Source organism: Bufo bufo, chromosome 5 (genome assembly GCF_905171765.1).
Source record: "Bufo bufo chromosome 5, aBufBuf1.1, whole genome shotgun sequence".
NCBI lineage: Eukaryota > Metazoa > Chordata > Amphibia > Anura > Bufonidae > Bufo > Bufo bufo.
The window spans coordinates 550249127-550267042 of NC_053393.1; the positions used below are offsets into that span (position 1 = coordinate 550249127).

Genomic DNA, 17916 nt, shown 5'->3' on the forward strand with positions numbered 1-17916 from the left:
GCACACGACCGTATGTGTTTTGCGGGCCGCAAATTGCGGATCCGCAAAAAAAACGGATGACGTTCCGTATGGCATCAGTTGTTTTTTTTGCGGATCTGTGTTTTTTGCGGATCCATTGTAATAATGCCTATCCTTGTCCGCAAACTAGAAAAAAATTGGAGATGCATTATTTTTTTGGCGGAGCAACGGAACGGACATACTGATGCGGACAGCACACGGTGTGCTGTCCGCGTTTTTTCCGGACCCATTAAAATGAATAGGTCCGCATCCTATCCGCAAAAAAACCAAAACGGAACGGACACGGAAACAAAATACGGTCGTGTGCATGAGGCCTTAAGGGACGACTGCGGACGGGACTGTGACGCTGTGTTGTGCATGCTGCTGGCCTCCCAGGTCACTCCCTGGGTTTCTGCACATGGCAGCGTCACGCTTCACCCCCTTAGCCCTGCACCAGGTGTAACATCTCTTTTTGTGGCCTTGGGATGTAAACGTAGTGGTCTCTATCCACTGACAGGAAGCAGAGGTCTTGAGAATGCTGGATAACTGCAGTGGTAAAGTGATATTTGCCTCCTGGAGTTGGAGGACGTCGGGAGCCGCCGTTCCCTGCTGCTGTTTTATGTGTTCAGCTCCGACGCAGAGCCATGCTTCTCCATGGTAACGGAGCGCGCACATATATGATATCCATGGTCAGCCGCGGCCCTTCACCTCAAGTCTCCTAATTTTAGATTATCTCTTTGCAGGTAAGAAGGAGTCATTTGATACAATGTATCGTGTCAGGTTTGATGACGTCATCGCAGGGGGCGGGGCCACAGGAGACGCACAGGACAGCTCCGTGCATACATTGCATCTACCTCCCAGCTTTCCTGGAGTCCTGAATGGCGCTGTGCGGCAGACACCGCATCCAGCTTTCCCAGGAACTGATAAAACTCCTAAAAATTCCTAAATGGATGTTTTTTTTTTTACCTGATCCTTGGAAAGCTGGATGGCGACCCATAAGGCACAGCCGTCCCCAAAGGAGTTGTCACCCAGCTTTCCAATACCCCTAACTGGTAATGCGGCCTGATTGCCCCCCCCCCCCACCCCCCATCAGCATATCACAGCATAAAGGGGCAGATACACTACTGGGAACGCCCTATAGACGCTCGTATGGCGGCCATATTGCTTGTCACCCAGCTTTCCGAGAAACAGCTGATCAGAACTTTTAACAGTTTGACTGAAGGGCACCTTTGTAGATTTTTCACCCAGCACCCTGTTCCGGCGCAGAAGGGGTTAACCGTCGGGTGGATTTGCTCCGTTTTGGTCATTGTTTTTGGTCCCTTTGTACGTAAGGCGCGAAGCCAGCACTCGGCATCGTCATGGCAACACCGGCCGCTTCCCACACGCCGCGCTGGCAGCGGATTCCAGTGGGGCGAGCAGAGGGCACTGTCTGCATCACTGGCAGAAAACGCTGTAAAATTTGGTCTTTTCGCCTTTTGAACCCGAAATACGAATGTTCCGACGCAGCTGGAAAAACCGATTCTGGACACAATGACCGCCAGTGGTGAATGTCCCGGCCGGAAGTGTGATGAGGGTCCAGACACGAGAAGAGCGGGGCGCTGGACTAGCACATGTGCCAGACTACTGGAATTCGCCACGGGTTGGCGTCTGCGCCAGCTGAATGACCCCCACCGGTGTACGGGCGGATACAGGTGACATCCTCCCCCACACTGTAAGGCCTTTTTTTTTTTTCGTTCCGTTTTTTTCGTTCCGTATACGCACCGTATATGAAACCATTCATTTCAATGGATCCGCAAAAAATAATGGAATGTACTCCGTATGCCTTCCGTTTCCGAATTTCCGTTCTGTTCAAAGATGGGACATGTCCTATTATTGTCCGCATAACGGACAAGGATAGGACTGTTCTATCAGGGGCCAGATCTTCTGTTCTGCAAAAAACTGAATGCACGCGGATGTCATCCGTATTTTTTGCAGATCCGTTTTTTGCAGACTGCAAAATACTGAAATAGACATACGGTCGTGTGCAAGAGGCCGAAGGAAGATATAACAGTGCAAAAAGTTTAAAAGGAAACTTTTTGTCTCCATATTTTATTTTATTTTTCCGGTTCCTCGCGTGGATTCGCTGGTTGTGCCCGTTTTATTTCCGGTGGATTTGATCTTGCAGGTTGTGGGAATGCGGAGCAGAGGAGGAAGCACGCCCAGAGGCCAGAACCTGATCTTCCTGTTCTGATCTGTCGTGTCTGGATGTGCATGCGTCATGCCTTCCAGCGGGCGTACGTGTACCGGGGGACACGCGCGATTCACTCCGAAAATCACAGATAACCTATATTTTGGAGGTGCTTGGTGCGTCAGTCGTGCCTGTGTCTCCCTATGTTAGCTTTATGGTGTGACTATGTGATCCGTCAGCCAGCAGGTGGCAGCCGCGAGCTGACAAGAAAGCTCCTCCCAGTATATGGACTATGAGTCCAGAGCTCCGCCCTGAGGCATGATGGCAGGGGTCCTCCAGATGAAGTCAGGGGTCTGGTCACGTCGATTTTATAAAATGACCCCCCCCATTGTGACCCGCGGTTGTCCCCGGCAGCGGTCTGATTAATATCAGCTGTGGATGGAGTTGCCCTTTAAGCCGCTCTGTAAACAGAGCGGAGGGCGGATAGTAAGAAGTGTTTATAAAGGAAGTCTAGGGTTTATACTGGGAGGTTTAACTGGTTCCAGGCTGCAGAGGACTCCTGTAAGGTCCTCGTATAGGGCAGTGTGCAGAGTTGGGGACATCAGGCACCGCGCTGCCACCTCGGTGCCTCGGGGGCTATCCAGGTGACCGCCATGTCTGAGGGTAGTCTCCGACCTGCCGCGCTCCGCTGTCGCATTAAGAACGATGCTTTTTGAGGTCAGTGACCCCTGATCCCAGCTGCATGCTGGGAGTTGTACAGTCGTGGCCAAAAGTTTTGAGAATGACACAAATATTAGTTTTCACAAAGTTTTCTGCTAAACTGCTTTTAGATCTTTGTTTCAGTTGTTTCTGTGATGTAGTGAAATATAATTACACGCACTTCATACGTTTCAAAGGCTTTTATCGACAATTACATGACATTTAGGCCTCCTGCACACGGCCGTTTTTTTTTCCCATTTACTGGCCGTTTTTTGCGTTCCGTATACGGTCCGTATACGGAACCATTCATTTCAATGGTTCCGCAAAAAAAAGGAATGTACTCCGTATGCATTCCGTTTCCGTATTTCTGTTTTTCCGTTCCGTTTTAACATAGAACATGTCCTATTATTGCCCGCAAATCACGGTCCGTGGCTCCATATAAGTCAATGGGTCCGCAAAAAAAATGGAACACATACGGAAATGCATCCATATGTCTTCCGTTTCCGTTCCGTTTTTTGCTGAACCATCTATTGAAAATGTTATGCCCAGCCCAATTTTATCTATGTAATTACTGTATACTGTATATGCCATACGGAAAAACGGAAACACAACGGAAACAAAAAACGGAACAACGGATCCGTGAAAAACGGACTGCAAAACACTGAAAAAGCCATACGGTCGTGTGCAATAGGCCTTATGCAAAGAGTCAGTATTTGCAGTGTTGGCTCTTCTTTTTCCGGACCTCTGCAATCCGACTGGGCATGCTCTCAATCACCTTCTGGGCCAATTCCTGACTGATAGCAACCCATTCTTTCATCATCACTTCTTGGAGTTTGTCAGAATTAGTGGGTTTTTGTTTGTCCACCCGCCTCTTGAGGATTGACCACAAGTTCTCAATGGGATTAAGATCTGGGCAGTTTCCAGGCCATGGACCCAAATGTCAACGTTTTGGTCCCCGAGCCACTTAGTTATCACTTTTGCCTTATGGCACGGTGCTCCATCGTGCTGGAAAATGCATTGTTCTTCACCAAACTGTTGTTGTTGGAAGAAGTTGCTGTTGAAGGGTGTTTTGGTGCCATTCTTTATTCATGGCTGTGTTTTTGGGCAAAATTGTGAGTGAGCCCACTCCCTTGGATGAGAAGCAACCCCACCATGAATGGTCTCAGGATGCTTTACTGTTGGCATGACACAGGACTGATGGTAGCGCTCACCTTTTCTTCTCCAGACAAGCCTTTTTCCAGATGCCCCAAACAATCGGAAAGAGGCTTCATCGGAGAATATGACTTTGCCCCGGTCCGCAGCAGTCCATTCACCAAGCTTTCTGCAGAAGATCAATCTGTCCCTGATGTTGTTTTTGGAGAGAAGTGGCTTCTTTGCTGCCCTTCTTGACACCAGGCCATCTTCCAGAAGTCTTGGCCTCACTGTGCGTGCAGATGCGCTCACACCTGCCTGCTGCCATTCCTGAGCAAGCTCTGCACTGGTGGCACTCCGATCCCGCAGCTGAATCCTCTTTAGGAGACGATCCTGGCGCTTGCTGGACTTTCTTGGACGCCCTGAAGCCTTCTTAACAAGAATTGAACCTCTTTCCTTGAAGTTCTTGATGATCCTATAAATTGTTGATTGAGGTGCAATCTTAGTAGCCACAATATCCTTGCCTGTGAAGCCATTTTTATGCAACGCAATGATGGCTGCACGCGTTTCTTTGCAGGTCACCATGGTTAACAATGGAAGAACAATGATTTCAAGCATCACCCTCCTTTTAACATGTCAAGTCTGCCATTTTAACCCAATCAGCCTGACATAATGATCTCCAGCCTTGTGCTCGTCAACATTCTCACCTGAGTTAACAAGACGATTACTGAAATGATCTCAGCAGGTCCTTTAATGACAGCAATGAAATGCAGTGGAAAGTTTTTTTTGGGATTAAGTTAATTTTCATGGCAAAGAAGGACTATGCAATTCATCTGATCACTCTTCATAACATTCTGGAGTAGATGCAAATTGCTATTATAAAAACTTAAGCAGCAACTTTTCCAATTTCCAATATTTATCTAATTCTCAAAACTTTTGGCCACGACTGTAGTTTCCCCAACAGCTGGCAAGCCACAAGTTAGAGACCGCTGCTGTGACTGCTCTCCTCTATAGGACTGGTTCAGCCATAATGCAAGCATGAGGTTAAGGTTTTCAAGAACTCTGCTTGCAGTCAGTAAATGAAACCCTACATTGTTACTTCAGTCCGCCTGGTGGTGTGATGGACACAGAGGTGTATAGGCTCATTACAGTACCGCTATCAGAGGTCTATGCTGCGGTGCATCCATTACATGCAGGATTTCTGACAGGTCCTCACCTATGATCTGCAGCCCGTCCTCTGACAGGTCCTCACCTATGATCTGCAGCCCGTCCTCTGACAGGTCCTCGCCTATGATCTGCAGCCCGTCCTCTGACAGGTCCTCGCCTATGATCTGCAGCCCGTCCTCTGACAGGTCCTCGCCTATGATCTGCAGCCCGTCCTCTGACAGGTCCTCGCCTATGATCTGCAGCCCGTCCTCTGACAGGTCCTCGCCTATGATCTGCAGCCCGTCCTCTGACAGGTCCTCGCCTATGATCTGCAGCCCGTCCTCTGACAGGTCCTCGCCTATGATCTGCAGCCCGTCCTCTGACAGGTCCTCGCCTATGATCTGCAGCCCGTCCTCTGACAGGTCCTCGCCTATGATCTGCAGCCCGTCCTCCGACAGGTCCTCGCCTATGATCTGCAGCCCGTCCTCCGACAGGTCCTCGCCTATGATCTGCAGCCCGTCCTCCGACAGGTCCTCGCCTATGATCTGCAGCCCGTCCTCCGACAGGTCCTCGCCTATGATCTGCAGCCCGTCCTCCGACAGGTCCTCGCCTATGATCTGCAGCCCGTCCTCCGACAGGTCCTCGCCTATGATCTGCAGCCCGTCCTCTGACAGGTCCTCGCCTATGATCTGCAGCCCGTCCTCTGACAGGTCCTCACCTATGATCTGCAGCCCGTCCTCTGACAGGTCCTCACCTATGATCTGCAGCCCGTCCTCTGACAGGTCCTCACCTATGATCTGCAGCCCGTCCTCTGCTCTGTGGTCTCATTACCACATCTCTGTCAGGCGTTGCTGTTCCTGTGGCCACCATGAACACTTCCCATATTCACCTCATTTCTGTCCTTTTTGATTCCTCATTTTTGTGGCTTTCATTATTGTTCTTGACTTATACTCCAGTCACATCCAGAGCTGCAGTTACAGTTCTTAGGGCTCCTGTTACTTCAGGTATTGTGGAAGCTGAGATGTCACGGTTACACAATTGATGCTAAGTGTTCAGGCAAGGGGAAACAGCAGAATTGTGAGCACAGCTCTGGTTGTGACTGGAGTAGAAGGCAAGAAGGAAATAGGAATCCACTAACCAACATACAGTATATAAGACATGTACAAGAGCTCTGGGGGTGACTGGAGTATAATGCATTATATAGTAGAATTGTGAGTGAAGCTTTGGATGTGATTGGAGTATAATGTCACAGTTTAATTGTGTATGAAGATAAAGCTTTGGATGTGATGGGGGTATAAGACGGCGGATTTGTGAATGAAGCTTTGGATGTGATTGGAGTACAATATAGGACATTACAGTTGAATTGTGTATGCAGATGCGGTATGAGTATATAAGATATGATGTAACAGCAGAATTAAAAGTAAAACTTTTGGTGTGACTGGAGTATAAGATATGTAGCTGCAGAATTGTGAATAAAGCGTTGGATATGATGGGGGTACAAGACAGTAGATATGTGACTGGAGTATGAGATATGATGCGACAGCAGAATTATGAATAAAGCTTTAGGTGTGATTGGAGTATAAGACTTGATGATGCAGTGAAGTTGTGAATGAAGCTTTGAGTGTGACTGGAGTATAAGACATGTTATAATGCGGATCATCTAGTTTGCAGAGATGTCATGTCTGGTATAATTGAGTGCTCAGTTTCGCTTTTGCGCCCAGATCCGATGATGGAGGCCATTTACTAAGTTTATCCCAGGCGTTCTAACAGTGTAGGTGACGTATGTAGAGCCCCTTCTTGTCGTACAGATTTTATCACCATTATTAGTCATTAGTGGGAAATGAAGGGGGTGTCATTTCTCATGTACCAGACATTTACTAATGTATTGTGATTCTCCATGTTGCCTCCTTTGCTGGCTGGATTCATATTTCCATCATCACAGGTCACAGTCACCACTGCAGGGCAGATACAAGGTGGCTGCGCACGCGCGCTGACCACCCCTAATGGATTGCAGGGTGGTCACAAGCATGGAGACCCTGAGCAGCAGTAGTGCCCCCTACCGGCCCGATACTGATGTGACGACATCCATCACCAGTGTGTTAGAATAGAGCTCCCCCTAGTGGGCACACTGACATGTAAAAACGGAGGAATCCTTTTCTGAATGTTTTGTCGGAGAAGCTGTAGTGTAAAACCATGTGACCGCGAACGTACGAGACGAGGCCCTGGCCGAGGATGAGGAGAGCATGCCTGGAGGGGGACTGCCCCTTTAAACCAAAGCATTGCAAACTGAAATATATTAAAAACTAAGTTTTAAAGGGACAGTAGATTATTTCCATTGATACGTGTGACCTATGTATTTCGGAGGGGGGCACAGGTTGTCATGGTGCCGGCGGTGCGCTCACTTGTGGTGGTTTTGTTGCACAGATAGCAGAGGAAGTGTTGCGCTGACTCCTTTGACTCGGCATTTCCTGGCGTTTGGTACAGGCTCCTGTGTCTCACTTCAGCGCTGGCAGTTCTTCGGTTCGTGCCTCCGGCTCTGTGACCCCCATGGTTTGGAGAAATGGTGCTTTCAAACATGGCCGCTAGGATGGTAACGCTGCACCCCGAGCAGGTAACTAAAAGCGAGGCATCCCATGGAGGCGACTCGTTACAGCGGCGCCTGGTCGTACTGACGGCGCATTGTGTTTATAATGGCGAGCGGAGCTGAAGATGTGAGAGAGCGAAGGGCGTAATGGCGGCCTTATTAGACTGATAGTGAGAAGCCTGCCCATCCCTGGACTCCTACTGAGATTCACCTTTTTTTGGGAATATCTCCTTAGGCGATATTATTTTTTTTCCCCCCAGGCTGTCAAATATGGCCGACTTAAAGGAATAGTCCACTCCTGACATATTTACACCGATGTGGAATAATCGGCTTGAAATTTGTAACTCACTTATGTGTCGGCACCTGATTGTTTTACTTCTGTCAGTTGTCGTCCCCTTCTCCCCCCTCTCCCAGAGTGACGCTTAGTTGTCTTTTGATGACCATAAGAAAGTAAAAATGGCGTCAGGGAGCGGAGTCCGACACGTAGACGTCAAGCAGAATGATACATTGTTACAGTGCCAGATTGTATACACTGTATCGGTGAGGGGCACATACTTGTTACATGCCGGTGGGGCGAGGGGTCTTCCAGATCAGTATTTGGAATCTAGATCCATCAGATTTTTGGGGTCCAGACGGGGAAGCCATGATGAGAAGCTATTAATGAGCCTTTGCTTGTGTTTTGGGAATTGCTTTGTGAGCGATTTCCTCCTATCAGTCTGTACGAGTAGAAGAGATCTGGGCTATTGGGGGTCCGCAGTGGTAGGCACTGTTAGCAGGATATAGATGCCTCCCATCTGAGGGAGGGGTTCGTCGCAGACACATCCGTTCTCCATTGGTAATAGCGCCCGCACATATCTCGCCCTCTGTGCCCCCGATATTCTGTGTGGTTTATAGGAGGTATCATGAATTCCAACTTCTCCTCAAGGCTTTAGTTGACTAAATTCCTTGATGACCCCTCCCCACTGAAGCCTCTGCCGACCCTGGTAACAGACCAGCATCACCCGAATGGGGATGAGTTGCAGTACCTGATACAGCCATTGACCAGAGGGGCGCTGTCTCTGAAACAAGGCAGATTGCTCCTGCTAATCCCATTTAACTCCTTTAAGGGTTTGGTTCTTGGTTTTTCCCAGGTCGGCCCTGGGGTTCTGTTGCGGATTTGCAGTTTGTCGTGCCGCAATCCCCGTGGAGAGAATCCCAATAAATGGAGCTAATCCGTGTGTGGCGATCCTCTTCGGTTTCCACAGGGGATTGGGCAGGACGCTTCTTCATTTCAAATCCACCAGAGAAAATTCTGCAGCTGTATGATCGGGGAACGGAGGCAGATCTCAGACCCTGGGTTTTACCCCCGAGAGTGGGGGGGTTCCATTTTCTGTAAATGAAGAGTAATCTCGTTATAGGTGAAAAGTTCTACAACTTCCTAGCAGACTTTGTGGTTTGATTCCTAACTATTTTAGAGATCTCTGCTTGCTGTCAGTGAATGAGAACACTCTCTTGTTTATATTTAGAGGCAGTATGCCCGTACATAGCGAGACCTGCTCTCAGCGGAGGGGTTATTTCACTTCTGTCCAGTGCAGACAATGCTCTGTGAGCTGAACAGATACTTTGTTACAATGTATCAGTCTGGAGTCCGGGGGGGGGGGGGGGGGGGGGGATGTTTATATCACAGAGCATTGCCCAGAGTGATACATTGTATCCACTTCTCAGGACTAGCTGTGTACAGTATCGCTGCCTCTCAATATAGGACAGGAGTGTTCTCATTCACTGACAGCAAGCACAGATCTTAAAAACTGCAAGAAATAGAAACGCAAAGTATTTTAGAATGTTTCATCTATACAAAGATTAAACGTCATTTACATAAAACCGTTTTGTAAGATCGTCTCTAATGGAACAAAAGTGCCGAGTAGTGTTGCTGTGATATGGTGTCTGGTGACAGATCCCGGCTGATAACGGATCCTGCCCACTGCGTGGCGCCCAGCACGAGCCGTGTGATATAATATATCAGCTGATTGCCTGGTGTCTTGGGCCATTGCTTAACCTCCTCAAATCCATCTATAGAAAAATGCTGACTCCTCAAAGGCAAGCACTAGAAAGGGGCGGGCGCTCTCAGCAGGGGCGGGCGCTCTCAGCAGGGGCGGGCGCTCTCAGCAGGGGCAGCGTCCATAGAGTTGGTCTTAAAGGGAAATGACCTTCTGTTTTCTCTCCTGTCCTGCTGGGAGCTATGTTACTGTGACACCTGAAGTGACCTGTCCTTTAAATTTACAAATACAGAAGTTGGGGCCAGTACCTCGCCTCTCCCCCTGTGACGCCTCAGGTGACCCGCGTATCCGCTGCGTGCAGAGATATTAGGTCACTGGCGCCTGCGAGCGATTCTGCTTAACCTATTAACACAAATTCTGCGAGTGGAAAATGGTGACCTTTTAAAAGAGCTGACACGGCGAGATGTCTCGGATCGTTCCTGTCATGGGTGGGGGGGGGGGGGGGGGATCAGCCTGATGACTTTATGGCTCCCACACCCGGCTTTACCGGATTCCTGAACGGCTTATCTGCCGAGCTATGTGGAGGCGTGCACACAAGTTTGATGTCTCTGAACAGATTGTGATTAGACCAGGCGTGTGTGTACCTTTTTAAATATTGCGAAACGCAGTCAGAACCGTAGCGCCCACCGACTGGGAAACGGTCTGTAATCACTATAAGATGGGAAATCAGTGCAGTGAAGTAAGAGCGCGGCCGCCGCAGGATTTCCTCCTTGCATCACTTATGTATGCAACTTACCATCACCAAAAATCGTATTTCTGGGGGCGTCGCTGCGATGACGGTTCCGTCCTCGGAGCTTCGAAGCCTCCCGTGTTCCCAGGTCGCTTACTGTTTTTCAGTTTATACTTTTTCTCTAGTCGCTGCCAAAGTAGCTTTCAAAATCTCTTATGATAACCGACAGAGGTTTGCAGCGGTTGGTGTGGGGTGACAGCTCCTACTGGTTTGAGTAGTGGCGGCCATCTTGTTTGGTGCTGGAGCCGGTATTTGTCTTTCAGGTCTCTAGGAAAGCTGGGTGATAGTCCCTTCCTAGAGATCTGTGAGAGCTGATTGGTAAGTAATGGCAGATCCCTGATATGGCTGCTCTGCGCCACAAGGCAGAAACGTCGCTGGCGGCCATATTGGCGGTCACTCAGCTGTCGTCCATCTTTTCTCGAGGCCTGAATGGCCAGTCCGACCCCTCTGCCTTTAGAACTTGTCATGTTGGCAGTCACCCACCTTTCCCAGACACAGACAGAGGAGGACGACTCGGGAGGTTGATCTGACTCCATCTTTTATTCTTGCAGAAAGACCTGAATTACCTGCAGCAATGGTTGGAAGCTTTCGTCACAAACTTTGAGAAGATCATCACCGTGAACACCCTGGAGCCAAGAAGGTACGGAAATCTGGGTGGCCGCCGCGGACCACGCTTACCGATGACTTGCACATGAAATGGAAATACTCTGCTTTACTGATCTTGTACTCATCCTGAATTATATCTCGTCTTATACACCAGTCACACCCAGAGCTGCAGTCACAGTCCTGCTTTTACACCATGTCCTGTAATCTAGTCACATCCAGAGCTGCAGTCATTGTTCTGCCGCTACATTGTGTTCTGTACTCCAGTTACACCCAGAACTGCAGTCTCCGTTCTGTTATGTCATGTCCTGTACTCTAGTTACATCCAGAGCTGCAGTCGCAGTTCTGTTTCATCACGTCCTGCACTGTAGTCACATCCAGAGTTGCAGTCATTGCTCTGCTGTTTCATTATGTCCCGTACTGTAGTCACATCCAGAGCTGCAGGCACAGTCCTGCTTGCTTTATGTCCTATACTCCAGTTACATCTAAAGCTGCACTGTCAGTTCTGTTGTTATGTCATGTCCTATGCTCTAATCACATCCTGAACTGCAGTCATGGTTCTGCTGTTTCATCACGTCCTGAACTCTAGGTACAACCAGAGCTGCAGTAATGGTTCTACTGTTTCATCATGTTGTGTATTCTAGTCACATCCAGAGCTGCAGTCACGGTTCTGCTGTTACATCACATCCTGTATTCTAGTTACATCCAGAGCTGCAGTCACGGTTCTACTGTTTCATCATGCTGTGTACTTGAGTCACACGCAGAGCTGCAGTCATGGTTCTGCTGTTTCATCACCTGTACTCTAGTCACATCCAGAGCTTTCCTGTTACTGGAGAGCAGTGCATTGTGGAGGTTGCTCAGCGGATATGGCAGTGGGTGGTTATCCTCCTCCCTGCCTGTGTTCACCTGCTCAGCCATGATGGATGCGCTGTGGGGGTGACGCCCCTTTAACATGGAGGCTCTTTCCTTCCAGACCTGAAGACTCTTCCTCGGAGATCCCTGTGTTGCCCAGAGATGTGCTGAAGGTGCTGAGCCAGCAGCTTGGGCTGTGTGCGGAGGATATTAAGGCCGACGTGAGCTTGAACCAGGCGCTCCTCCTCCTCAAGTTCTTCATCATCATCAGCAGGTAGGGTGCATGGTCGTGGAGGCTTCTGTCCCAGGGAAAGCTGGGTGATATCCAGCATGGCTGCTGTCACTAAGCTTTCCCAGACTTCTGCGGCAGCCGTGTCCCTGCCGCTTCAACGCGAGGCCACGGGAAAGCTGGGTGATGGCCGCCTCTCCTGCGCAGTGTCATCCCAGTTATAAATATCTCGCCGCCTGCGTTATATAATGATATGGGAGACGACGGGGGGCGACAGCTGCCTCCCTCTGCTCGCTGCTAGAGTTCTGGACCCTTCAGTTACCATGGCAACCAAGCCCATCATGGCTGCTGCATGCCAGGCGGGAAAGAGGGGAGACGTTTGGAACAAGTTACGCTGTGCCTCCCTGGGGGTGGGGGGGCGGTTCTGCTTCACCTCATTGTGCAGCCTCCTCTCCATGGACACCATACTGCTGGTCTCTGTGGTTGGACCTCCATCTTGTATACTGCGTGCCAGCCTGTGAAAGGGGAGTGTCTTATCCAAGCCCCGCCCCATACATTTTACTCTATACGTCAAGTATGGGTGCCTGCGGTTCCAGATCCGTGAGGACAGTGCCTTTTATTCTAACGGGTGGACAATGGGGTAAGGACAATAAACGGGGAATATTTGGGGGGGAACTGTATATGCTGACAAGCCCCGCCCCTGACAAAACCCCACCCCAGAGCAACAAAACCCCGCCCCAGAGCAACCACACCTCTGATAAAACCCAGCCCCAGAGCAAGCCACACCCCTTTGAGAGCCAAATTGTCATTAGAAATGAATTTTTAAACGCTGGCAACGATTCGGTGTATCCCATAATGCATTTCCTGCTGCCATTTTTATAAATCGTTGGATGCACGTCCGCATTTGCTGTGCAAAAGGTGCACATCTTTTGAGCGAGCCTCATCTTGTGCAACAATTTAAGACTTTTTTTTATTTTATATTTTTTTTAACGTTTAACTTCCGTCCTTTGCAACTTTTTTTTATTTTTAAGTGGGTGGTGCTTAGTGGGAGGGGCGGAGCCACCCACAGCCAACAGATTAGAGCTGATGGCTGCGCTTCGTAATTTGGCGCATCTTACTCCAGTACTATTTAAACCCCATTACCCAAGACTTGACGCCTTGTTTTTTGTTTGTTTTTTGCAGAAATTTGGAAAACGTGGAAAAGGAGAGGACACCAGTTTTCGTATGTGAGGTCATTCATCTACTGACGGCTTCCACCAACAAGGTGAACATTAAAAAAATTCCCAATATTTATATATTTTTTCTTTTTCATCAAAATAATTTCCATGTTTTCCGCCTTCAGTTAAAGAGCCCGCCCCGAGAGGAGGAGCGAGAGCCGCACGGCCTGACGGAGAGCGTCGCCGTCTACGCCCTGCACCTGTGCGAATGTCTCTTCGATCCGTACCAGACGTGGAGGAGACAGCTGGGAGGGTAGGTGGAGAGGCAGCGTCCAGCGAATCGCCCTCATTGCTGCTTTTATAATTTTTTTTTTTTTTTAGGGAAATTGTGAGCGCGAAAGAAAAGAGTAAATATAAGTTTTCGCCCGCGGCTCTGCCGCCAGAGTTCTGCACCTTCTTTCGAGGTAAGCGGCGTATTATAACGTTATAATGTACGGCGTCACTGTGACTGATAATGGCTGACAGAGGACAGGCCGCAGCCTGGTTCCTTGTGATGCTCAGTTTGGGAGCCTTTCGGGGTGTTTTTTATTATTATTCTTTGTGATTTTTGTAATTTATTTTTACTTTTTATTTTTTTTGCAGACGCTTTTCACAATGGGGACAACCTTTCTGAGTTGGTCACATTACGTCTGGTCCATCTGTTTGGTGCCATCATCACCGGCTCTAAGGTAAGGAACCACCATGTAATAATCTGTGAGGAGCTCGCGGTTCTTGCCGGTGGGATAGCTCGCTGCTGTCCGGTCTTCCGCCATCTTGAAACCTGCGGTCTTATACTGCGGAAATGAAAGTAGGAATCAGATTGGTTAACAAATGCTTTAGGCCTCGAGCAACTGAGAAAAAGTGGCCTTGTTGCCCATAGCAACCAACCAGAGCCTAGCTCTCATTTTCTCACCCAACCAACCAGAGCCTAGCTCTCATTTTCTCACCCAACCAACCAGAGCCTAGCTCTCATTTTCTCACCCAACCAACCAGAGCCTAGCTCTCATTTTCTCACCCAACCAACCAGAGCCTAGCTCTCATTTTCTCACCCAACCAACCAGAGCCTAGCTCTCATTTTCTCACCCAACCAACCAGAGCCTAGCTCTCATTTTCTCACCCAACCAACCAGAGCCTAGCTCTCATTTTCTCACCCAACCAACCAGAGCCTAGCTCTCATTTTCTCACCCAACCAACCAGAGCCCAGCTTTAATTTTTTTCTGCCTTGGTTTCCATAGCAACTCAAGTTTTATTCTCTGATCTGCACTAGAGAAATGCAAGCTGAATGCTGATTGGTCGCTATGAAAATGAAAGCTGAGCTGTTGGTTGTTATGGGCAACACCTCAGTTTTACTTTTGCACTACTCCCCATTAGAGGGGCTGTTGTCTTTGTAAACCCACCCTATGTGTCCTGTTAAGATATGAGGGTCTCAGGGGACCCCCAGTGCTCATAGGCGTGCGTGTTTACATCCGTGCAGGTAGAAGACATGGATTATGCAGATATGCAGTAAAATCACCCGTCGCCATGATTCACCCCGTGAATCTGCCCTAAAACGGCTGGAACGGGCATAAAGCGCTCACTTTCGGGGGAGGCTTGCATTTGCTGTACTGTTGGGGAGTGTGTCCCTGATGCTGCCTACCCATGGGGACAGATAACCGGGGCCCAGAGGTGAAGCCCCCCCAAGTGAGACATATGACTGGCCCCAGGTCATGTCTGGCTGCCTCTGCACCAAGCGAAGGTGAAATCCAAAATATAAAAAGAGTGAAGACTGCGGAAATCCCCTGATATTATAGCGAAATCCCCGCAGGTGCTGGAAATAGACGTTTCTGGGGGGGGGGGGCTCAGAAATCCTGTCAGTGTGTGCTGCAGCCGGGGACGCTCCTGGAGGTGCCCCATTATTATGGCAGAGTTATATAAGAAACCTGTAATATCTTGGACCATCAGTAGGAATGCTCCTCCTGCGCAGGCGCCGACACCTATGGGCTCGTTTGCTGCAGTTCAGCCTTATGTAATAAATACGCCTACATAATAAAGCCCGTGAGTGCTGTGTAGCGACAGCGCTGCGTATGACGGCCCTGTCTTGTCGGTTTTGTTGCAGGCGAACGCGCTGCTCCTCATCACCCCGGCCTCCGTGGACGTCCTGATGCTGGTCCTGCAGAGCTGGTGCGTCGGTCAGGAGGAGGGGGACCCGCGGGTGCTAAAACTGGCGCTGGGCTGCCTCATCTCCATGATCCACATCCTGCACGGCAGCAGCCCCGGCCAGAGGCGGGTGGAGATCAGGCAGATCCTCGACTGCTACTTCAAGGTCCTCAACTGCGACCGGCCCCTGTCTTCTGCAGAGAGAGCGCCGGGGCCACACTGGGAGGAAGGACTGCTGGCCCTGCGCATCAACATGCTCCGTATGTAATCCCTCACTAAGGTCTTTTCAGGGTCCTGGGAAAGCTGGGTGCCAACCAATATGGCCGCCATTGCATACCGAGATAGGCAAAGCCTGGGAAAGCTGAACGGCCACAGTGCTGTGTAACTAGTGCCGGGTAACTTGCTGTATAACTAGTACTATTTAGGTAGTGCTGCATAACCAACAACTTATAATCATTGCTCTATAACTAGTACTGCGTAACTAATAATGTATGATTAGTACCTTATAACTATTGCTATATAACTAGTGCTGTATAATTAGTATCGTATGACTAGTACTATATAACTAGTATTGTTTAACTAGTACTATGTAACGTTCTATAACTAGTATTGTATAACTATTGCTGTATACTAATGTTGTATAACTAGTATTGTATAACTAGTACTATATAACTATCATTGTATAATGAGTAACTCTTTGCCATTTGGGAGTCTGGGATATCTTTGGCGCTTGCGCTGTGGAGGTGACACTCCCTCTGGCGCTCGCTGACTTCTCACCCTCTTGGTTTTAGGCGCCATTCCTCAGATGCTGGACTGCAGCGACCGCCCCGTCCTACAGGCCATATTCCTCAGCAACAACTGCTTCGAGCACATCATACGTCTGATCCAGAACAGCAAGGTAGAACTTACGGTGGAGGGAGGGGTCACTAACGTGTAGCCTTACGGAGGACCCCCGAATCCCCTATCTCTAGGCCTGGAGATTGGAGCCTGGGGGTCTGTTATGTTACAGCGCCCTCTAGAGGACACACCAGGTGAAGGAAATGCATAATTATTAGGGTACTTTCACACTTGCGGCAGAACTGCCTGCCTGCAATCCGGACGCAAACTGGTGGCATTTGTCAGACTGATCCGGATGCGAATCCGTCTGAAAAATGCATTGCAATACCGGATCCATCTCTCCGGTGTCATCTGGAAAAACGGATCCGGTATTAATTTTTTCTTGCATCCGAAAAGCCGGATTCGTTTTGCCGGAACACTTATCGGTTTTGCCGGCACTAATACACTTCAATGTAAATTAATGCGGATCCGGTAAGTGTTCAGTATTTTTGTCCGGAGATAAAACTGCAGCATGCTGCGGTATTTTCTCCGTCCAAAAAACGTAAGAGGGACTGAACTGATGCATCCTGAACGGATCGCTCTCCATTCAGAATGCATTAGGATAAAACTGATCCGTTTTTTTCCGGTATTGAGCCCGTATTGGAACTTAATGCCGGAAAACAAAAACACTACTGTGAAAGTTCCCTTAGGCTGATGGGGCTACAGTATATAGATGCAGCAGAAACCAAGGAGCGAAATATTGTGCCCTCCAGGTACCAGGATCTCCTGCCTCATCCCCACACCCAGTGCTCCACGTCTGTCCTCTAACCTTTGATGGCTTTACATGTACCAGGACCCCTGCCTGATCCTTTCACCCAGTGCGCCACCTCTCATCCTTCAACCTTCCCAGCTCTTCCATGTACCAGGACCCCTGCCTGATCCCTACACCTAGTGCTCCACCTCTGTCCTGCAACCTTCCCTGCTCCTCAATGTACCAGGACCCCTGCCTGATCCCTACACCTAGTGCTCCACCTCTGTCCTGCAACCTTCCCTGCTGCTCCATGTACCAGGACCCCAGCCTGATCCCTACACCCAGTGATCGACCTCTGTCCTGCAACCTTCCCTGCTGCTCCATGTACCAGGACCCCTGCCTGATCCCTTAACCCAGTGATCCACCTCTCATCCTTCAATCTTCCCAGATCTTCCATGTACCAGCATCCCCTGCCTGATCCCTACTCCCAGTGCTCCACCTTTTTCCTCTAACCTTCCCTGCTCCTCCATGTACCAGGACCCCTACCTGATCCCTACACCTAGTGCTCCACCTCTGTCCTGCAACCTTCCCTGCTGCTCCATGTACCAGGACCCCAGCCTGATCCCTACACCCAGTGATCGACCTCTGTCCTGCAACCTTCCCTGCTGCTCCATGTACCAGGACCCCTGCCTGATCCCTTAACCCAGTGATCCACCTCTCATCCTTCAATCTTCCCAGATCTTCCATGTACCAGCATCCCCTGCCTGATCCCTACTCCCAGTGCTCCACCTTTTTCCTCTAACCTTCCCTGCTCCTTCATGTACCAGGACCCCTACCTGATCC

At 49.4% G+C, this 17916-nt stretch overlaps 1 protein-coding gene across 4 annotated transcripts in view; it reads left to right on the forward strand.

The window, feature by feature from the left end:
* NBEAL2 (neurobeachin like 2) overlaps positions 1–17916 on the forward strand; it is a 92863-nt gene that overhangs the window by 29599 nt on the left and 45348 nt on the right. For 3 of the 4 annotated variants that reach the window (XM_040431437.1, XM_040431438.1, XM_040431440.1), the window contains exons 2-9: positions 11042–11130; positions 12067–12219; positions 13357–13438; positions 13517–13644; positions 13713–13795; positions 13974–14059; positions 15466–15766; positions 16298–16404. In XM_040431437.1, coding sequence (XP_040287371.1) covers positions 11042–11130; positions 12067–12219; positions 13357–13438; positions 13517–13644; positions 13713–13795; positions 13974–14059; positions 15466–15766; positions 16298–16404 — 1029 coding nt within the window. Of the gene's footprint in view, positions 1–7621; positions 7752–11041; positions 11131–12066; positions 12220–13356; positions 13439–13516; positions 13645–13712; positions 13796–13973; positions 14060–15465; positions 15767–16297; positions 16405–17916 lie in introns of those variants that run through there. The other variant, XM_040431439.1, reaches the window with a different exon arrangement.